We start from the raw sequence: 23777 nt of genomic DNA, 5'->3' as shown, positions 1-23777 counted from the left end.
TTGTGTATAACATAAACAGAGGGCAGCTCAAAATGGTTGAGGTCTCATATCTTCCCTCCAGTAATGCACCAACCGCAGAAGCTCGTGCTCGATTTACAGTTCCTCATTAACAACAGTTATCACACAGCCAACTTCCATAAATTCTCAGATTCAGTCCTCTTGATCCAAGAGAAGCAGAATTAGCTTATGTTCCACATGGAATTTTGCTCAGCTTAGGGTTGTTTAAGAGCCATAAACTGCATATTAATTACCTATACCAAATAAATCAGCAACTGTGCTAACAGAAGGCTTACAGTTCTGAAATGCACTGGGTTCTACTCTGCAGTGGGCATTTAAAAAATAGGAAAAATTCCACCCTTACATACTGTCCCCCATGTTTATTTGGCTCCCTTGCCAAACACCTCTGCAGACATCCAGGTTTAGACAAATCCCAACAGAAGTTTGCTCAGTGGGTCTAGCCAGTGCTATCAATGTCTTTGTTCGAGGGCCAATTCCATCCAGTTATTTTTAGCAAGAAGAGAAGAGGGAAGGGAGAACATTTAAAGCCCCAAGGAGAATTACTACCATGCAGCCACAAGAATGGAACATAGCGCAGCTAGAAAGCATTCAACATTCCTACCGACAAACCAATTCGCCGTCCATCGCATCCTGCTCATCTGTGCTGGCGAATGAAACCCTGCCACCAATCACTGCTCCGATGATATAAACGAGCCATGTCAGGCGCCCTGAAGCCAACAGAGGACATCAGAAACAAACACTTCACAGGCCACATGGTAGAGAGAGAAAAAGGGATTCTTTGGGTTTTTCTCTGGCAAAGCCAGGGTTCATGAAGAAAGATTTCTTAAAAGAGCATATTTTAGTCCTCTGATCAGTGGCGTAGCCAGGTGGAGAAAACAGGGGGAGCGGAGATAAAAAGGCACCACCCACTTATGCTCACCCGCCAGCGCTCTGGGTCTTCAGCGGCACTTCTGCATCGGGTCCTTCACTCGCTCCGGTCTTCGGCAACACTGAAGGACCCCTCCCCCGCCACCGAAAACTGGAGCGAGTGAAGGACCTGACGCAGAAGTGCCGCCGAAGACCCGGAGCGCCGCCAGGTGAGTAAAATTTAAAAAGGCTCCACTTGTGCTGGGCGGGGGAGTGGCCGCTGCCTCACTCCCCCCGCAGCTAAGCTATTGCCTCTGATCAAGAAGCTAAAGTTACGCCAGTATTACCTGTTTTTCCACGTAGTGGAAATTATGTACAATTTGCAGGATCAGAACTGCAGTCTGATTGCTTCAGAGCATCATTTCTAGAGGCAGTGTGCTCACAACATAAGATCACCCTCACCCCAGGAAATTCCTTTAATACAAGACCAGAGTCTGTAGACTTTTGGAAACATTATTGTATGCTCAAAGAGGAGCACTTATTCTCTGAAAGCTCACAAGGCTGATATGACAGATACTCAAGTCCTAATCATCTGAAGTGGTAATGATTTAATTACAGCAGTATAGTAAAGCAGCCCAAGGCCCGCCCAGCGTGGATACATTTTTACTGGAGTAACTTTTTCCCAAACGGGACGTGGGGTTATATCTGTGTAACTATAATAGGTAAAAAACCCACCCCTCTAACTGAAATCATTATACCTGTACAAAATCTGTGCATAGACCAGGCTGAATGCCCAAGCCACATGCCCATATCCTCAAGGGACTGCTTGTAGGACTGGATCTCTCCTGATATGATTCCATTAGGAAAACGGGCTTTTGGAGTTGTAGGTTTTTTGTTTTTTTTGGGAAGGGGCAAACTGATCAGGGCTCCCTGGCCACTGTTCTTGGGAGTGCACTCACCTTCCTGCACTGCGATGTCCATGGGGCTGGCAGTGGCGCTCTGTAGCAGCTCCTGGAAAGTCTGGGCCGACTGGTCAAAGAGCTGTACGAGGAGAGCACAGGTCTTTTCATACTCACACCGACCAATGGTGGACAGCTGATCTAACTGCTGTTGCACAAGGCCAGTGTCGTCTAGTGGATCTTCCAACCCATCTCTGCATGGGGAGAAAACAGCATTATAAAGGAACTTTAATACCAGTGCTAGCCTAACCCACAACACAAGCTTATTTCCATCATGGAAGACCCCTCTCCTAGGCATATGGCTATTTTTAAAATCTGATCATCATCTGAACCTTTGCCTCTGGTAGCTGTCATGGTGGAGCATTGCACAGACTGACGTAATACAACCAAGTGATCATCAATAGTGTCCTCTTGTTTTATGGGCACAGAACTAACTAATAGAATTGGAAGGGCCATTACAACCTGCAATGAGTAAGTTCTTATTGCAGGCTTAAGACAATATTTGTCCAGGGCTTTAGAACACAGCACTTTACCTGTTTAAGAAATGCCAAGTATTGAGGCATCCGGTTTCCTTGTGCTTTAGTTTCTTCCATCTAATAAATTAACTTTAATTAAAATATACTACAATATACAAGGATGGCACATCTGATTCTGACATCTCTCCTGAGACACTCCATTGACAACCAAAGCAAAACATCCTGGGGCCAGCATCAATACTCTATTTGCTTATACATCTAAAGCCAAAGACCCCTGCAAGATTTTCCCTTATGTGCTTCAGGCACTGTGGTAGAACTGTTCATGTATCTCTAGGCTTCCCTTACCTCAGTATGATGTGCACAGACTCCAGCCTGGACGTGATGTAAGCTTTCGTGACCTCTGGAGTGTATGTTTCTAGCATATGAGGCTCTGTGGCTTTAACATATGGCACTGATGCTGCCAGCCGCTGCCAAAGGCTTAGCAGATAATGTACGCTGTTCGGTGCAAACTCCCAGTGCTACAGGTACCAAGATAGAGAAAGGAAGAAAGCCAGTGAATTTAGGATCGTGCAGAATGTCACATTTGTCTTGAGCGGCTTGCCAGTGGGAGAGCAGCTATTCAGAGGCTTTACAGGATGCTTTAATGCTTCATTTTCCTATATAGCACTGAATTTAAGTCAGCATCCAAATTCCAGGAGTGCCTAAGGAAGAGAACTGTTCAGCAAAAAAGCCAGAGATACTCCAAAATGACTTTCATGTGATTTAGCCGAGCTGAAGCCTTCAGCTTCCAGTGCAGGTCTGTAAATACAAGCTTGCAGGGTTAGATAGGGAACCTTGGTGCCCTCCCTCAATCCTAGCACCCGTCTTGTTGCTATCTCGCCTCATTCATCTTAGCATTGGAGTGTAGTGAGGAAAACATACATGGCAGTACAAGAGTCATCATCTGCTGAACTCCATCTCTATCGTGGCTCCCTATGCTCAGTCCCTTCAGTGGTACACACCTTCCACAGCTCAGGGAAAGCCCCAAGAGGAGGACTGTCAAACCGCTGCACTAGACTTTCAATTCTGGAGACCTGGGTTAAAGCAGGTTTTTCTTGAAGTCATTTTGGTGGCCTGGTCCAGCCACTGCTGCTGGACTCCTACATAAGAAAACCAATTCTGTCCTAAAGGGAAGTTACACAGCTGCACAGTAATACGCATAGTTATTGACATTTACATTACATAAAGGCAATACTGAAATTCCCCTGAATTCACAAATCTTAACAACATTTGATATTTCTAAAAGCTACACCCCCCCTCCCCCCAATTGTCTGCAGATCAAGCCTACCAGTTTGCAGTAGTTACCATGGAAGAATTTTTAAAATACCATTTTATTTTGTACAGCGATGTAGTTGTATGCTGCACAGCAGCAGAAAACACAGAGGGAACCTTTGCGTGATATTGATGGTATTAGCAGTAGAACCACCCTCTACACTACATTTTAATAATGGGTTGATACATTACACTAAAATAACCCTGACTCAGCAGTTGCTACTGATTGGACATGGGAAAAACTCCAGAGCTGTAACTACAACCCTCCCCTCATGGGTTTTGCAGCCAGAGTTCATGGTATGATCAATATTGCACAGCCAGACTCTCCTGTTACAAAGCCTGTGCGGATGCTGCAGTCTTGTTGCCATTGGGCCTGACAAATTGGCATAGCCACTGCAAAGTAAATGCAAGGAGGGGAACTCCTCCACTTTGAGAAGTGCCAACAAGGCCAAATGCAATGAGTTCCCACCTGTAGGCTGGTCACGGTGAAGTTGGCAATAAGTCGGATGACCTCAGGGTAGTTTTCCACCTTCACCAGCTCTCCCAGTTGATAGTTGCTTTTTAATCGAGCCAGCAACCTGCAGAACTCATGGTAATTGTTTGGGTCTGACAAACTCTTGGGGAGGAAGAGAACAAACAGTATGTCAAATCATGAGACAGGTAGCACTGTCTAGCGTTTTTGAGCATAGGAATGGGAGTCTGGAGACCTGGCTTTTATTCCCAACTCTGCCACTGACTCACTGCGTGATTTGGCAAGTTATTTTATCACTCCGTGCCTCAGCTCCCCCATTTCTAAAAAAGGGGTAGGGCTTGCCCAACTCTAAATTGCTTGGAAATCCTTACATGCAAGTGCAAAGTATGATCTCTCAAAGCCACATAGTACAGATCACCGGCTAAAATGAAACCCTACCATTTATGGCAGGCCTTGGAACATGTCTAATGTCTGGCACCCAAAACACCAGCCTGTAACACACTTAATTCACATTCGCAAACTACACAAGGTTTAAACCACAAGGCTCAAGTATCATTCTCGATAAAAGGAAGGCTTAGCTTCTTCCAACACAGGTAAGTGATATTTAAGTGATTGGGAGCAGGAGACTAGAGGAAAGAAGTTAAAGACGACAGACATTAAAATCATCTAGTCTTTCTTCCTTGGCCAGTGTAAGATTGTTCCCATAAGCATATTTTCAGCAGTTCTGTCCAGTGAAAGTCTCACTTCTCTGTTCTGCAGTGGAGTAAACCCCACCATTAGTCTCCCAAGCCTTACTGATATCAGTGCTGTGAAGTTTACCATATATTTAGCCTAAATTTCATCCCGCTTTGTCTGGTTCTAGCCCTACATACTACACTAAACAATTCTCTTCCATCCCTGGGGTTTACACTTTTTAAACCTTCACCTCTGACCATTCTTCTCTCCTTTACCTTTAGTCTCCCACTTAAATGAACTATACATATTTAGTTCAACAAACATTTTAGTTGCTCTTCTCTGATCTCCCATCATCTTCCTCTACATTTTTTTTGTAATGGGCGTGTGACGGGTTCCCCCCAGGGTGGAACTGGGGTACATGCAATCCAATGAGATATTAATGTCTCTCAGATCAAGATTTTTAGAATGATACCTCACAAAGCATACTTTGTACAAAACATATCCTAATTACATGACAGTGGTGAATATTGGCGTGCCAGGTTGAAAGAGGGTCCCCTGACAGAAGAGTAGTTTTTGGAAACAAATGTGGCAAATGCAGTAGAGAAAGAGCACTAAGAAATACCTGGCTTCTGATATGCTCACCTGGGGGTTTTCCAGTATTCGTTTAACGCCATCAACGAGATGAGACAGGAACTTTGCTCTCTCTGCATTGTTAAAAAGGGATCTGCGGACAGAAGCTATCTGGACTAAGCAGGACAAGACCTAAAGGAAGCAAAAGGAATAAAGTGGAAAGATTTTATTCAGACTGAAGGGAATAGTTTGAGGAGTTGCTTCCCTTTCCAGAGAGAGTAGTTCATTCAAGTGTTCACGATACTCCTTAGCAATCAAACTCAGCTGCTATAGTTCAAAGGGTGGTTTTAAAACGAAACTACCTCCAAACATTCTCTCTATGAAAAGAGAAAAATAGGAGAAATCTAGTGGAAACAAGCAGGAGGGATTAAGAGACTACATTATACAGGGATCATCTCTCCAGCTTCATGGCTCAATGAACACCCAGCTTTAGGAAGGCCCTTCAAGCCTTAAACTCCATTACTATGTTACAGTCTCCACTGTGTTGTCATGTGGTGACAGAGAAAAAGGATTTCCCCAAATGGTGAAAGCAAAAATGCAGGTTGTGCCCTCTTATCTGACTCGTGTCATCGGCTATTGTGTGTAAACAAAGGCTGACTTGAAAAACACTGGCAGTGGGAGGAAAGCCTGCCAGCCTCTCCATACAAGAGTTTAACATGGTCTAGGGAAAATATGAGAGAAGGAAGAATGGCAAGATGCACATTTAAGTTAAAGCACTTCCATCTCAGCCTCTATTACATTTAAGCTGAAGGCAGACTTCAAGGATGCAGTTATGCAAATGAATCCATTACCACACTACTCAATGGTATTATGAACTTCAGGAACATTAGAAGCAAATTAATTATAGACTCTTTGCACTGAGGCAAGCCCCGATTCCCGCAACCAGCCGAATAGCTACCTGCTCTGCTGTTAAAGCCCCTCTGGTTCTTGCTTGCTCACACTTTTAATGATCAAAGCTCAGAGCAATTACTGGCTTAATTGTTTTAGATTTCTGCTTAACAGTGACACTTGTTCTTTAACTCTCTCAATTATTTGAGGCTTAAATCTCAGGCTTGGCTAGCACTATATAATGAAGTGACCAGCTCTGTCCTACCTCTCCTAGAAACATCCTTTTGAAGAAAGATCCTCCCTTTTCCAGCCAGTTAAGAAGTGTTTCCATTGCAGCATGCGTCTACGTTAACTAGGAAAAATATTTAGCCCACAGTATTTAAGTGCCTATATAAGCAACTGGTCCAGTTTTACCCCATGCTGAAATATTTAGTGCTTTTAAGGGAAACAATCTACCAATAGGCAAACTATGCAAGTTTCTCCCCTTCCTTCCTTTCTTTCTTTGCCTGTAATGACCAGCACTGGTGATAGCCAATTTTTAAGATTTCTGGAGCAAAGATGTTTAATGCTTTGCTGGGCTTCTCCCTGAACAGCACCTGAAGGGCATTTGCAGATTCTGCTTCCTACCATACTACAGACGCACACAGATCAGAGCAACTTCCAACTGAGAAACATCTTTGGGTGTGACTCTTGCTGACTGGCCAGCATAAGAGAGGTTTCCTAGATTTGAATGCTTTATGCACATTGAGTCCAGCCACAGAGCGAGCAACTCCATGCACTGGCTCACTCTGTTATTGGATCACCTGGTTGCTGATTGGCAGACAGTATTTTAAAAGAAAACATCCAATCACGTGACTCCGTTACTTGGGCTGATGCTATTGACCCTTTCACCATGTGGTGAAAGAGTCTTGTCCAGTGGAGAGAGAATGGGATTAGGGGTCAGGCTCTTGGCTTCTACCTCCAGCTTTGCCGCAGACTTGCTGTGTGATTTTAGGCAAGTCATTTCAACTCTCCGAGTAGCTTTCCCCACCTACAAAATGGTCATACCATCACCTAGCTCCCTCACGGGCAGTTGGGAGGCTTCATTCACTTACAGCACTTTGAGATTCTCAAATGGAAGGGGCAAAAGAAGGGCAGGAGTAGCAGTATTTCATACAAATGAGGACTGCTTCTTAATCCACTCCAAAAACCCCTGGAGGTACCAAAACTATCAACACTAAAGAGCTTGGCACAGCTGCCCTTTGGTCTTTATGGGATAATACTATATTATCAAAATAAGCAACTGTTCTGAACGTATATTTTACATCATTTTAATCAAAAGGCCAATATCTCAGGCTCATATACCAATGAAGTCCTTAGATATGGCTCTCCCTGTGCTGTAAATGCTTTCTGATATTAGGGGTCATAAGAACCATGAACTCTGAACTCACCAGAGGTGAAAACGATGGAGGAATGGAATGATACAGGTCAAAAAACAACTGTAGGGTCGAGGAATCCAAGAATGCTGAAACAGACAGAAAGGAGCACCTTACTGTGGACATCTGCATTATTGCATTCTGTGGAGTACTTTGCTTACAAAGACACTTTTATGCTTGTCTGCCCAAAACTACAAAAGCATGCACATTCTTTATGCTAGAAGAGATTACATTACGGAAATCTTTTCAAAGACTTATAGTGCTATATTCCAGAGCCTCCTCTTCCAGAATACACATATTAAGCTAGAGAAATAGAGCAGGGCATTTAAAGGAAGCAATCTGTGACTGCAGAATGACTGCTAAGGACCAGGAGGAGGTCAAGGATGGACACTGCTCCAGGTGTCCCTAAGCCCTGCCCCTGCCAGAAGCTGGGACTGGATGACAGGGCACGTATCAGTCAAAGTAGCCCTGTTGTTTTAATTCCTTCTGAAGCATCTGGCACTAGCCACTCTCAGAGACAGGATGCTAGGCTAGACCGACCATTGGTGTGACACAGTACAACCGTTATATCCTTAAGTGACAAGTGCAGAAGTACTGCCAAGTAGTGCAACATTGTCTTGACAATTGTCTAGTCAGGGAATCCCATTTTTAAAGTGAGTGGCATGAGAGAAGCTCTGGATTTCAGAACTGACAGGGCTCCTTTCTGGCTTCTTTTCTTCCCTTCTACGAGAAGTGTACTGAAAAAAAAATTGAGCGGTCCACACAAGCCAAATTTGTGATTTCTGAAGTTCACATAGCATAGGATTGAAGGGCCAGGAGGAAGGGTGCTTGTGTGCTTTCGGACCAGCCTTTACTAGCAAAAAGAATCACATCTGTAATCAGGTTAGTGGACAACAGGGCTGTACACCTGGTTTCCTGACACATAGGTCTATTTATATACTGTAGACCAGTGCTTCTCAAGCTATCTGATGTGGGGGACCGGCATTTTTCCCCCCAGTGTGCGCGCAGACTGGCAGCCGATGGCTCGCAGACCACCACTTTGAGTAGCACTGTGGTATACAGAGCCTTGGCCAGCCATTTGGCACACTGAAGAAGGTACGCCTGCTTCCCCTTCCCCCCTGGAGCATTACCTGATCTCCAACTGGTTGGAATCTGCACTGTACAGAGATCATCTGAGGACTCATCTGTTGATGTGCCAATGAAATCAAAGTTCAGGCAATTGTGTGTGAGCTTGAGTAGCTGCATGAGCAGGCCGTGCTGGCTTTCATCATTCAAGTTCAGGTTCTTCCCTGAAGCCTACAGAACACAGTGGATAAAAAGAACAATGCGGTGGCTGAGCCAGGAGCACAATTGCACTTCAACAGGCGGGGACATTCGTAGGTATCACATGCCACCTTCATGACAAGGCTGAGACACCACCTCAGACAACACCCTAAATATCCCTGGTGCCCCATACTTTTACAACAAAGAATCTGTATTTGGCTTTTTAGTCCTTACATAAAGAGGGTGGACAGTGCTTCCTTTTCACTCAGCAACAATGCTTGCCAGCCAGTAATTATTCTGGAAGATCCATCAGAATAGGAAATTTCTCAGTTGGGTAGAACACAGGAAACACACTATCTGGTTGACATGCATTTATCAGCAGAGGCTCCTGTTACTCCATCACACTCTCCGGTAGGGAAACAAGTGCATTCACTATGTTGCACAAACAATCTGGATAAACCCTACTCCAGATTCAAAGCTCTGGGACTAGATGCAACGATTCTGAAGCAACACAAGGTGATTAGTGGGTTCATGATGCTAGATCAGCTCATAGCTGTTTTATAGCAGCACATAGGTCTGGAGTCTGGAGACAAACTAGAAGGCCTGTGCTTTGCACATTTGCTCTATGCTTTTCATAGAGAAACTAAACTTCTTCTACCCTAAATCTGCCACAAACTGATCTGGTCAGTTGCAATGGGACCCACTATACTGTTTCACTGATAGTTGGAATTGTCTGCCACAGCCACTCCAGAATGTCTACTAGATGGCATTGTTCTTCAATGACTGCTTAATTGCACTGTTTTATGACAGTGATATAGACATAATCATTAGCTCCTAACAATCCCTTGCTCCCTCCAAGGGAAACCAACTAGAGTCATTGGAGGATCACCCTGGAAACATCTGGTTTTATACACAGGAGCTTGTGCAAGCTGCCAAACAGATAAAGGAATAACTGGGGTAATGGGCATTAGTCACAGGAAAATGAGGACATTAAATAGGATAAAAGAAAACATCACAATTTGTCCTTAAAATTGGGGCATGGGGGCATCCAGGGAAACAAAAGCGGGATGACTGAGAGGTAAAGACACATAAAACTGGAGGCTGTATCCCCAATGAGTCATGTCATTCAAGCCTCCAAGTTTCATTTCATCTTGAGGGACAAATCACAAATAAATCATGCAGGCATATGTCACATACAAGAGTTTTCTAGGTAATATTTTAGTTTTAGTTATGAATCCATGGTAACATTAAAAAGGACAAAGGCAAGATAAACAAATCTTGTTAAACCCAAACTCTTTACCTGTATGACTAGCAGGACTAGAGATTATTCAGTCTGAAAGGTTTTTCCAAGTGAAACTTGTTTTTCACCCTTTATACAGTTTGTTTACTTTAATACTGCACTCAGTTTGAAGGGTAAAACTAAACTGGTGAATTTCACGCTATTTCTATGCAGTGTTATTTCCCAATTTTCACACACTGGCACAACACTAGTTGTGATCACGGTCCAACGGGATGTGGCCACTTTGAATGGATCTTGGGACCCTGTAGATCCATTTCTTATTTGGAACAGAAGCCAGGTGTGGAGTCAGGATTTTATCAGTGTAATTTCTTTTCTTACAAAAGCATACACAATTGCTATGTTCTTGAATAGAGGTGGTAACAAACTGCCTAAGGCAACTGTCTCTTGCAGAAAAACCTTTGGTAAACCACTGATGCCCTATTCCAAAAAGCACTTGCCTTGGACCTCTGCCTCTAGAATTCACACCAAACTACACATACCTTTTCCTTCTTCACTTTATACCTGGGAAACCACGAATTCAAGGCTCCCTTCAGACTGCATACTCTGGGAAAGGTGGCAGGGCCATTAACCTTCCTTTTGTACAGCTGCTCAGCAGCACAAAGGAATTTTTGCAAGACCTAACAATCCAGACAAGGGCCATGTCTATATTAGAATGTTGTTCCTGCTTTAATTATACCGGTATAGTAAAAGTGGTACGATTCCTCTTGTGGGAACGCAGTTATATCACTATAACAGTGCTTTATACAGGAATAGCTATCCTGGTATGGAATGGGGGAAAATAAGCCATCCGAGGGGTTTTCATTTGAAAATTTTAAAAAGGTCATGACATTTCTATCTTCGGTTTGTATTGAACGAAGTGAATACACAAAACCTTAATCAGAGCCTGACTTACCTAGTAGGAAAATCAGGCTGTTCTATGACCTTGCCTGTAAATGAACAGCTAAGCACTTCTGCAGTACAGAGATGTTATGAAGTGAAAGGTAGGAATCTAATCTGAAAATCTCCCTAAAGGCAGATGTGTGGAAAACTGCCACATCTAGAAAGAAAGGACTAGTTTCAATGAAGTTACAGCAGGAAGACGTTTACTGCTAAGTTTGATACAGGCATTTGACCAGAACTGCAGTCTCCCTACCTGTTTCAGTAAGTTACACGAAAGCGTGAAGATATCAAATAAAGACGAGTCTCGGAACGAAGAGGCTATTTTCCTGTGCTTGGTCAGGGGATGGGTGGTGTCCGCCTGGGTAGAGACACAAGCGACTTTTAGGACTAGTTTATAGGAAGGCAAGTAGAATTCACAGGAATGTTATTAATAAAACATTAGTGGCACACTAGGGCATTCCTCCCCCATAATTGCATTGCATCAGTTGATTAAACTGAAGGGACGTTCTCCAATTGTATTACAGTCTATTAACATAAAATAATGGTTCCTGTACTGCCATTAACTTTTTATTGAACTGCTAATAAAACTATATTACCTGTCTAGGGTACTAAGTGAGAACAATGTTCCGAAAATGCTTAAACACACAGTTTCATCTCAAGCAAAAACCAAGTTTACTTGAGCTGGTTTTAAAGCAGGATTAAGGGTAAAATTTTCAACAGTACCTAAGTGATTTAGGAGGCTAAAGTCCATTTTCAAAAACAATTTAATTGTTAATGTCTAAGTCATTTTTGAAAATGGAATGTCAGTAAAATTTTTCAGAAGTCCCCAATATCTAGTTTGGGGAACAGTTCTTGACCTACTTAAACTAGATCCACTAAATCATTCCTAATTGCCCCTTACTCTTTCCACTCCCATCTATGAAAATGCTGGCCAGATGCAGAGTCCTCTGTCACCAGCCAATCACAGTCACAGTGAGAGCCAAATGACAAGATACATGGATGAACAGAAAGTTACAAGAAGGCCTTTGCATTGGTGCCACTTTGGATCTGGCCACGTTTGTTTTTAAACCCATTGTACAGGACCTGTAGCTGTACCACAATTAAGTATGCCATGTGTGTTAGGAGAAGTAGTAAGTGGATGTTGCTTGATATAGGATACCACAAGCACATATTAATTTGAGAAATGTGCTCTAAACACTGAATATAATACAGTAAACTACAGTATTCGCACCAGAGATTTTTTTTTAATTCTTAATATTGCAAAGCTGCATTAAAATAAATGATCTATTCCCCCAGAGGCCCATGGTGAATTACTTTTTGGTCTGCAAGTAAAATGTTCTTCCCCCACCCTTACAATCACTCATAGTACATGGGGAAAGAAGGCTTAAATGCCTACATAGACACATACTTAACCTGAAACCTCCTCTCCATTCAGAGTTTCATTCACAGACTACTGCTTGTTACCCTCATTCATATACACTACCTGATCACCTTCCATCTTATACAGCCCCCGTTAGTGTAGGATACAAGCACCTCACAACCTTTATTGTATTTATCCTCACAACACCCTCATGAGGCAGGGCAGTGCCATTATCCCCATTGTGCAGATGGGGCATAGAGGCACAGAGAGACAGTCACCCGCCCAAGGGCGCGCACAGTTTGTGGAAGAGGAGAGAATTGAACCTACCTCTCCCCTGTCCCAGGGTAGCACCCTAACCACTAAACGGATATTCCTCTCATCTCTCGCCTATCAGTTATCTATTAGAGGAGGTCTGGAAAACAGGCATCCTGTATTCTCTGCATGCCCATTGCTGACCTCATACACTTTTTGTAAGAGTCAGGATTTGCTTCACTGTTGCTGGTAAGTTTCCCAGCTCTCCAGTGTTGTGCCACATGCCACAAGCCAGTTGGCTAATCCTCTCCCTATACTAGAGAAGGCAATATTTCAGTACGTGTATTGTTTGTACAGATCTTTGGGACAAAGAAAATGCTAGATTAGTGTAGATATTTTTATATACAAAAAAGTTACCACAAATTCACTTTAAGAAAAAAGACCCATACAAGTTACATGGTAATGAATCTGAAATTTATATAGTTATGAAACCCCAAATAAATCACCATCCACTGTATTTGCCACATACCAACACAGTGACTGCTTGCAAGTGAGCGGGCTTTTAGCAATGCAAGTGGTGGCAATTTCAGGAAGATGTCTTTAACCCAAAGTGTATTTAGATAGTATTCTGTGGTAGAATTATTCTCTTACATATTTAAACAAGAGATTCATGAATTATGGCCAAAATTTTCTAGCTTTGTTGCCTACAGCTAGGGATTTAAATATGGATTTAGGAAACAACTGGTGACAGAACTTTTTTGTTGATCCCCTCTCCTGTTAGGTGTTAGAACCCTGCAGGGAGATGCTGATCAATATATACTGATTCACTGTGTCTTGCAGGCTTGTTATTAGGGAGGTGGGAGTGGTTCTCTGGGCACAGGGAACAAAGGTCTGAGGCAGAGAGGTCTCCTGCAGAGAAACTGTAGAAGCATCCAAGGCGGAGGAGAAAGTCCTGCCACAAGTTTACAGTTACTTTGTTGTCCGAGTAACCAATGAAGCCAAATCCCAAGAAGTGAGGTAAATTTGGACTAAACACAATGGGTGGGAATAGATTCTGTTCAGAGCAGGGTGGGAGCTTGCAGGCTCCTAAACAAAAGAAGTGTCCTGATTTTTAGAGAAGCTGAACTTCACTGACTTCAGTGAGAGCGGTGGGTGCTTTGCACAGCTTTAGACACCAAAATGGGAAGTTTCTGGCCTATATTGCCTGTACCTAACAGACTGCAAACAATCATTTTTAATTAAGTTATTCAACGCCATGGTAGAATTTCTCAGTTTCAAAGCCTGGGTTGTTTTCAAGTGTTTGCACATGTATTAGCAAAAGCAAAGTTAGTGTCCATATTAATGAGAATTTAAAAGGCTAAAACAAAACTAATTAGTATTGGTCCTCTCAGCAAAAGTCTAGATAATCTCTCTCATCTAAACTAGAAGGGTCCCCAAGGAAAACTGCTCCTTGGGGTGACTGGTGGCAGTCTGACATGCACTAGTAAAATCTCTCTGAAGGAGTCACAGCTAGAAAATAAATTGGGCTTTAGGAGTGTATGATTATTTCCTTCATGCTTAGATTTGACCAATTAATGTCTCTAGTCCCCAGCTTTTCAAATAAATACCAGAGAGGAAGCAAGATCTAGCAGAAATTGGACCATGGGCCTGAAAGACAAGAACTCCAGAATCCTAGTCCTGCTTATGCCACTAATTCAAATGTAGACTTGGTCAAGTTACTTATCCTCTGTGTCCCTTTTTGCCCTGTCAGTCCCTCCCTCCTCCCCGCCCAAAAAACAACCCCAAAACAAAACCAAAAAAGTGTGTGAAATAGGATCACTTGGTATTTGTAAGGTACACTGAACATGCTACATGCTATGTATTCGCAAAGGAACTCAAAATATTTACCAGATTTGTTATGTTTATACTCTATATTTATATCCTCATGAAGAAGTTATTGGAATGATTGACAATGCAAAAAGGGTTGTGAATTTTTTTAAAAATGAGAATGCACAAAGTTAAAAAAATGCATAGGAATGGAGGACAAAAGATGCTAATGATGCTTTGCTAATTCATGCTATGGGGCTTTATCCTTACAGGCAAGATTGTACTGGGCAGGAACCCATTTGCTATTTTAGTGTTAATTCATTTTTATCATAGAGCATTACATCCAGGTACTGGAGAAGATAAGATGCTAAGAGCAGGAGATGGCAAAGAAATCCTTAGATCAGAAGAAATATCAATATCTTACCGCAAAAGCGCATGATAGCAAAAAAATAAAAATCAGCACACAAACACACACACACACACACACAGCAGAACAATACAAATGAGAAAATTGGACACTTACTTCATTGAAGAAGGCTGTAGCACTTACTTGATTAATTTCATTTGTTAGCTGAGACAGAATTGTCACTCCTATGATGCAGTGTTCTACGCTATCCTGATGAGAGAGATTGGAGGGAAGAAGAGGAGGAATTAGCAGTGTCAGGTTGTTCTCGCCAGTTTTCACTGTAATTCTGAAGTCCTTCTGCCATGCAGAAGGAAGTACTTGCACACTGTAAATAAGATATATTTGGCTAGGTATGCAATGTCCTCGTAGAACAGTGACTGGAAAATGTTCAAGCACAATGTGTTTAAAAACCCAGGAGTTCTATATTTAGATGCATTTAAAAAAAAATTCATATTATTTACAATTTGATATGTTTGCCAGACTTCTCAGCAGCTAACAATTTCTATGGAGTGCTCAAACAAAAATACACATGTTATTTAATGACTCATCTATCTATCTATTCTAAATCACATTTTTGGTGCCTACTTACCCCTGATTCTTCAAAGATTTACATATGTGCTTACTTTCAAGTATTTAGTTCCACTGAAATCAATGGTAAAGTTAAGTAAGTGCATAAATCTTTGCAGGACTGAGACCTTAGCTATCATGAAAGCTGCCAACTGACAGCTCTGAAAACTGAAGTCTTAGAGCCACAGAACTCCTGCAGCATGAGAAGTGGCAATTAAAATTTCCCCAACCACCACCCAATCAATATCTCACTCCTGACAATGAGGCCCCACCTCTAGCAGTCAAGGGAGTTCATTCTCCACAGCCCTTACAGTCTTTGGCAGTCTTGATACAAAACACCTGCTCACTGGGAAGGAGACTTTACATACCAACTAACTTCACATACAAGAGCTACCCTGGTCTCTTCTTTTGCCACAAGGAGTTCCCTTCCTGTAACTGGATGGGGCTCCCCAGCTCCACTTTGGTTAGCACCCGCCTGCACTAAGTGTCCCAATTTCTTCTCTCATCCGAGACTAAGTTCATCCCCTTTGCAGGAGTCCAAACACACTGCAGACTTGGTGGGGAAGAGACTACAATCATAGGCCTCTGTTTTGAACAATGATCTCAAGCATTAACATGATACTATGCGGCTGTATAGCCAGGAATCTTTGCTGAACTCATGACCGATAACCAAATACAGTCTTCAACATGCCTTAGGAGATGGAGTTGAGAGAAAAGCAACAGGATTGTCTCAAAAAGCTAGAAATCATTTGAGCCGTTTATGGAAAGGTGTAACACTTCGGCATTGTAATATTTTCTAGATATCACTTTTTAAATTTTACGATCCTCACACTCATCATACTATTCTACTGTCTATCCAAATAAATAAATCCCACCATCACAATATAAGAGTCCCACTCTAGTTCCTTTCCTCTTCTCCCACTGCAGCCATGGACTCTGGGATTATTTACTACTACTTCCTTGTGGAAGTTGGATTGTTAAAAATGTTAAATTGGAGAAAAAAAGTCAGCATTGAGAGCGTTGTGAGAACAGTGCGATTTTATGCCATGCTAGGCTCGTCTGGAAGAGAGTCCCACAGTTTGGGACTGCTGAAAAAATTCAATCTTCTGCCTGTAAAGCTACGCTCTTGTGGGCAGGGACTGTCTTTTGACCATGTTTATACAGCTTCTAGCCCAATGGCTCTCTGATTACGATTGGAATAGCACCCTGAGACCCCAGTGTAAATATTTGCTAATAATCATGGGATGGGATGTTTCTACAGATATGTCAAGCCACGATGTTCCACATAATATCTGTGAAGATCTTCTATAACCCACCGCCCCACATCACACATACTTTTAAAACCTTCCTTTGTCACACACCAACTCAGATCTCGCACTCTGCAGCCAATGAGCTGTAGCCAGTCTTTCTCCACTTCTTCACTGAAGCTATGTCGGCCAGCCAGAGCAATGAGAGGTTCCCCCACGCTTAGTCTCTTTTCTTAGCGGTACTACTCTGATGGCTGCCAGGAAATCCCAGGCAGAGCATGAAAAATAACCCCCTCTCCTCCCTGTTGGATTTTAAAGGATCTCAAGCTTGGTACAGCCAAAATTAATGACCTAAAAAAAAACCCAGATACACCCAAACTGATTAACTGATAGTTTTCCCATACTAAAGGGTCCAAATTCAAAATTAAAGGCCCTGATGGTCCTGGCTTAATATAAAAGATTGGTATTTAAACAAACCAGGCAATTTGTCACACTCGCAGTAACGCAGCTGCAAGTGAGGTGAGGTGCACATATCCCCAGTTTAATGGGTAGTCATCCTGCTTTTCATTTTGGATGAATCATTTGGATTTGGGGCTTTGACAGAGGAATTACATACTTGGAATCCTAAAGTTCTGCCACATTATTTAATACTTACAGTTGTGACAAAGTTCCTCCTCTACCTTTGGTGGGTCTTGCGCTTATTGGTGGATTTGCTCGCTTTGGAGCTTCACAACAGCCCTCAGTTTGGTCGTTTTCATGAACCCACAGTCCAGGTCGACCCCTCCTGCGTCTGACCAGGAGTTGGGATGTTTTGGGGGGGTGGGGAGGAACCTGGACCCACCCTCTACTCTGGGTTCCAGCCCAGGGCCCTGTGGAATGCAGCTGTTTAGAGTGCCTCCTGGAACAGCTGTGCGACAGCTGCAACTCCCTGGGCTACTTCTCCATGGCCTCCTCCCAACACCTTCTTTATCCTCACCGTAGGACCTTCCTCCTGGTGTCTGAGGATGCTTCTACGCCTCAGTCCTCCAACAGTCCGCATTTCCACTCTCAGCTCCTAGCGCCTCTTGCTCCCAGCTCCTTACATGCGCACCACAAACTGAAGTGACCTCCTTTTTAAACCCAGGTGCCCTGATTAGCCTGCCTTAATTGATTCTACCAGCTTTTTGATTGGCTGCAGGTGTTCTAATCAGCCTTGTCTCCAGAAGGTTGCTGATTGTTCTGGAACCTTCCCTGTTACCTTACCCAGGGAAAAGGGACCTACTTAACCTGGGGCTAATATATCGGCCTTCTCTTACTCTCCTGTAGCCATCTGGCCCGACCCTGTCACATAGCACACCATGAGTGCCAGGCACTTTACAGAAATCAAAATGACAGTCCCTATCCTGAAGGGTTTACAATCTCATATGGGACAGTTATCAAGACAGGTTGATTTTTAGATTTATCAACTTTGACAGGCCATACATACTAGAGCTCTTGAGTAGCAACAGCTAATGCAGTGGAAGTGGAAAAATAGCTACACACTTGCCCTGGTTCTCAGAGCATTATATGGCAACTCATGCACAACAAGAACACTCCGATCACACCAGGTTTTTGGTTCCCCCCCGCCCCACTTTATTTTTAAAGGTGTCCCTGACCTGTAAAAACCTTGTGACATCTGTGATCACATTTCTGAAGACATATTCATCCTTCTGACAGTCAAACCAGCCCAACTTTGTGATCCTGGCATATAACTGAATTAGTGCTTGCGTTACAAAAGTTGCCAACTTTGGCCTGGTGGCAAGGTAGTTGAGCACATAGTTCCCTGCAAGACAAAAAAAGAAGAATAAAAATAAGGAAATTCCTAGACAAAGAGACTGTTAAGCTGAACATAAGGTTGTGAATCTGCATTAGGAAAAATATCTTTATACAGCTTACATCGAAACACAGGAAACAAATTACCATGTTGAAAGCATGTAAATGCAGTTATGGTATCCAGACAACCATAACTGACCTTTTATTCAGGTCTTTTTTGACAGACTAGTCACAATACAATACACCAAGGGTCTGGAGGTTCTAGAGATATGAAATTGTGGGTGGGTATTCATGTAAAACAGACTCTTCCCACCCAAAAGTGTGTTATTTTGTATTAGAAGAGGAATTCAGTCCTTTGTAAGAACATGTCTGGCAAGAACTGCTGAAAGGTTGAAGGACCTTTCCCTCAGGACAGGCTCCCCCAACATCAGGGCATTCCGTTGTCCAGGGAGAAAGGAGAAGCTGACTAACTCTGGCTTGGTAAAGCACCGATGACACGCTTTCTCAGGGACCCCAGATGGCAAGTCACCTTGCTATCCCACTCCTGCATCCAGCGTGACAGAGTCTTGTGCGTGGTAGCTGGGTGTCAGTCCTTCAGCCATTCTCAGACACTTCTCAGGGCTCTGCAAGCCCTTACTCAGCCTTGCAGGTTAACAATAGGTGCACCCCAGGCCACGAACCACCCTGAAAAGATCCCTCTCACCGGACACTCACAGTAATTAAAAGGTTCACTACTCCCAGGTGAGCAGTACATACACACTAGCTTGTTTGATTCAGCTGAGTATCAGCTCTAACATAACACAGCACTGTAATCTATGTATAGTAAAAACAAATGTAAGTTTATTAACAAAGGGAAAGATTTAAGGCACAGTTTGCACAGACAAGAAAAACAACGGGTTACAAGTATGAAATGCTTGCACTAGGCTAAGACTAAACTTTAACAGGCTGAACTTGTCTAGAGCAATCTCTCACCTATGGTCTTTCTTGCAGCATTTCAACCAAGGTTGGTTGAGATCCTGTTTTCTTTGATACAACTGCACTGCAGCGTCACTCGCTCAAGTGCAAGATAAAAGAGGGATCCTTGTGCCTCTCTCTCTTATACCTCAGAGTCAGAAAGACTGCATGTGGTTTACTTCCTTGTGTGCTGGCGCCAAAGTGCCCCCCCAAGTTTATTTTGTATCCCCCCCTTGATCTATTTTTCCTGTTGATTCTCATGTGTAAATGGGGCATCTTTTGTGCTGGACTTTACGTTTGAATTACATATAAACAAACGAGGTAGGTGATTCCACTTCCCTTGTCTGGCAAAACCCGCTTGCCAACCGTGGCTGGGAGACAGATTCTAAAACATTTTCTGTATGTATATACAAACAACTTTTTAAATATCACCCGGGCATACATCACATAACTATTATGAGGATCCATATGACATAAGCTTCCATTTTACACCTCACACATACTATGAAAGCAGTGCGTTAGGAGTAGAAAGTTTGTAAGGCCTGATAAGAGATGTTGTTACAGAACAGTAAACCTTTTGCCAGTTGGGCAAAGAAGAGTCCCTACGGTCACAACCACACAAAGAAAAAGGAGATACCATAGTTACTCTCCCAACAAGACACTAGTCAGAGATAGGCTTCTACCCTATCCCATCAGAATGACTCTCTCACAGGAACTACTGCAAGTGACAAGCGGAGTCCCACAAAGCATTCTCAATTCTGAAACCATATCTGCCATTCTCTGTCCGATGGGGCTTGCACACATGTTCAGGGTCTGATTGCTATATTTGGCATTGGGAGGGAATTTTCCCCCTAAACAGATTGCAGACACCCTTTGTTTTTTGCCTTCCTCTCCTGCATGGGGCATGCATCACTTGCAGGTTTAAACTAGTGTAAATGGTGAATTCTCTCCAATTGGAAGTCTTTAAATCATGATCTGAGGACTTCGGTAACTCAGCCAGAGGTTATGGTCTATTACAGGAGTAGGTGGGTGATGTTCTGTGGCCTGCAATATGCAAGAGGTCAGACTACATGATCACGATAGTCCCTTCTGATGTTAATGTTTATGAGTCTATATCCTTGGAAGAGACTGCCCAAGTGTCCTATTCATTCTCCCTTCCTTCCCTAAAAGGAGTGCATCAGTGCAATCAGACCTGCTCTTAGCACAGATCACTGTCTGGAAAGACAGAACATACAGTAATCTGTGGTCACAATCAGGGTTTACTTTCAGCCTTGGATTACTAGAATTCTAGGTTTTCCAAGTTGCTTTCCACCTTGGCCCACTCTTTAGCGCTGACTAGGATCAGAGCTGTGGCTGAGCTCCTTTGATAGCAGCAGAGCTGCGAAGCTCAGCAGTCTCAGTTCAATGCAATTTCATACAGACAAGAGAACAGGAAAGTTATCCCTGTACTGGGTCACAGGAAAAAAGCAGACTTTAGCCAGTATCTGTCTCCAATGTCTTGGGAGACAATGAACAGAAAGAAATCCCTCCCTTCTTCTCCCCCGCCCCGGGCGAAGCAGAAGAACAAAAAAGGGCAAATACAAAATAATCACCTTTCCTAATAACTGGATTCATTAAGATACCCCTTGCTATAAGGAACAAGTAGGGAAGAGAAGGAATTAGGAGATGAATAGCCTAATTTATAGAGAATTGAGTTACTATCTTAAAATTTGTTCAATTGTAAGACCACACATTTGTGATTACTTTGAACCTGGATAACTCCTATCTATCTGGCATTCAAACCCAGTAGTCTCTGGAATAGGAAAAGATTATCTGACAGCAAAGGTGCCTTTTCACTATACGTTTGAGGCTACCAATGTCCATAAATCTTAGTAGCTCGCAGAAAGACTTCCTGTCACAATGTGGTACTGTTAATTAGTCATTATCCATAGTATTTGCTTGCTATGCCAATGGCTTGGCTAGAGAAAAGAGACTTCTACTTACGAATGTCTATTCGCTGTTCCAATGGCAGAGGATTGTTTGTTCGTGACACAAGTTTCGTAAGGCATGTAGCTGCCAATAATTGGGAGTAGGACGACTGTAAAGAAACGACACAACAAGCAGCAGTTTAATGTAAGTTTCAGTACAAAAGAGGCCACAGCAGAAGACAAGGTGGTTGTGCACTACGTTAACCCAATAACTTTCAGGTCTCTGAAAACTTGGGCTTCAATATTAGCTCAGTTCACAAGTCTAAATGCTCTTGACTGTCTTAGTTCCTTGTTTCTGTATACACCAAGTTTATCCAAAATATTTTAAAAAGAACATCTAGAAGGCAAAAGATAACCGGGTGACAGCAGCAGCATGACATACCCCCCCCCACCTGTGTGCCCCCACATAAGGGTAGAGAGAATTATGGCAAGCAGGAAGGAACAAGTGCCAATAGCAATATGCTGCAGGCGAGTGTTACTGCACGCTCAGTCCTAGATTTTACACAAACACTTCAAACTCTTCCACTTGACCACAAAACAGGTTAGTTTTCCCTCCCCCTTCATATTTTATTTATATATCATAAAGAATAGCACTCGGACCAATGGACATTACTAATTTAATCTAGGGAATAGGATACAGATAATGTGAGTGAACCATCAGAAATCCTAGGCTGTATGAGATTCTATGAATTGCGGGCAGTATAATTGACAGTGTTTCTTGTGTTAAATAATACCCAGTACTACAAAAAGGATTTGCCTCTATAACCTATTCCAAGAATCCAAGAGACCAGAAACCCATTTATAATAATATGCCCAAAGAGAGTTTAATGTAAGTGAGTCAGATCATCCAATTTGTGCATCAGCTTTACAAAATGGCAATCTGACACAGACTACAGATACAAAACGGGTTATATTCAAAATAATATAGAGACTTCCCATAAAAATTGACCCCTCCTTTTTTCCCTGTGCTAGTTGCTGGTTCCTCCATGGTCAACACAAATGCAATTTGAAACCCAGAGGTTAATTTATTTTTTATTCCAAAGAAATTAAGGAGTCCACACACAAAAAACTTACAATACAAAGAGATAAATAATTCAGCTCTTGTGTTCAGCTGGGACTACACTGCACAGTGCCCCATCTCATTCTGGTTCCTTGATCCTTTGAGACAGGGTGGCTAATGTTTCCTGATTTTTTGTGAGTAAGGCACTGATCTAATAGACTCAAAGGGCTGAATGCACATTGGGCCATAAGTCAAGCCTCAAAAGGTCCTGTGACCAAGCAATTTTAAGCATAATTTATCCTGCCACAAAGTGAATCAAGTGACCACTTAGAAGGGGAAAAAAAGTACTGTAAAGATAAATTGTTGCTAGATTGCTTTGAGGACATTATTGGAGAGGCTAACCTTTGCTTTAAGAGATTCTTAGTAGTAAGATAAAATGGCCCAAAGCAAACGGCTGTTTTAATCCCATCTGAGTCTCAGATCTCATGCTGGGATTTTAATCTTTGATCACATCTTCCAAGCTATTTTAGAACTCCTAAAGCAGTGGAAATAAGAAAATTTGCCTTTCAGATTTAATGTTGTATTCTTAGATCAGGCTGCATAATGGGTTGGCCCATAAGATTAATCAAGAACCCATCTATCAAAAGACAGGTTCTTTTCATGTGATTCACACTATAAACAGACGCACGGACAAAACTGGAATGATCGTGCAACAGTAGCTCTCCTGCTAGAAGTGTTAGTGACACTTTAGCCCAAATTCACACACTGTTTCCTAGCATGGTTAGAGTGTCCTACTTTGTGTTCCCACTCACAATAACCCCTTCCACACTTCATCTCCCCACAACCCACCCAACAACTAACAACTACGCTATATCAAGTCTGAACCACATTTCATAACTCTGTTTAAGCATACTTATCTTTGTGGATTAGATGTGCTTTAGGATCTAAGCAGGATTCCTCAAAAGGGAAACCTCTTAGTGGGTACACTCCAATTTTTTCTAAACCAATAGAAAATGCAGGACCAACGGAAGGTTTAAGTCTGGTATGCAGAAGACGTTCGTGAATATTACACGTCCCAGCTTACTGGGTATGCAGAAACTAATGTGCTCCCCGTTTCATTCAGAGCATTCACCCAAAATGCCAAAATTTGAATGCCAGTTCGTTTGAATCTGATTATTATTATTTTCTACATACACTTCCTCTTTCAAGGAGGAGCTGGCACTTGCTCAGACAGTCCGGGCTGTTGGTGAACTCGACCAAGGCTTTTTCTGCCTGGAGCCGCGTTGCGGTGTCTGTAGTTTCGTACAGCTGCTTGCACAGGTTCTCGAGCTGGGCTAGGCTCTGTAATGGAATGA

The 23777-nt window shown here is 42.7% G+C and overlaps 1 protein-coding gene across 3 annotated transcripts in view; it reads right to left on the bottom strand.

Annotated features, from left to right (window-relative positions):
- The window catches only part of XPO7 (exportin 7), a 76476-nt gene that overhangs the window by 21110 nt on the left and 31589 nt on the right, over nt 1-23777 (bottom strand). For 2 of the 3 annotated variants that reach the window (XR_012666149.1, XM_075123464.1), the window contains exons 2-13: nt 23617-23763; nt 21439-21532; nt 18345-18511; nt 15014-15106; nt 11326-11430; nt 8761-8926; nt 7646-7719; nt 5400-5519; nt 4080-4226; nt 2645-2817; nt 1824-2017; nt 620-725 (exon numbers count right to left, since the gene is read on the bottom strand). Coding sequence is in view for 2 of the 3 variants with exons in the window: in XM_075123464.1 (XP_074979565.1) it covers nt 620-725; nt 1824-2017; nt 2645-2817; nt 4080-4226; nt 5400-5519; nt 7646-7719; nt 8761-8926; nt 11326-11430; nt 15014-15106; nt 18345-18511; nt 21439-21532; nt 23617-23763 (1586 nt within the window). In the remaining variant the exon portion in view is untranslated. The remainder of the gene's footprint in view (nt 1-619; nt 726-1823; nt 2018-2644; nt 2818-4079; nt 4227-5399; nt 5520-7645; nt 7720-8760; nt 8927-11325; nt 11431-15013; nt 15107-18344; nt 18512-21438; nt 21533-23616; nt 23764-23777) is intronic. The other variant, XM_075123465.1, reaches the window with a different exon arrangement.

This window comes from Caretta caretta, chromosome 26 (genome assembly GCF_965140235.1).
Source record: "Caretta caretta isolate rCarCar2 chromosome 26, rCarCar1.hap1, whole genome shotgun sequence".
Taxonomy (NCBI): Eukaryota; Metazoa; Chordata; order Testudines; family Cheloniidae; genus Caretta; species Caretta caretta.
This window is presented reverse-complemented; position numbering and strand designations above follow the sequence as displayed.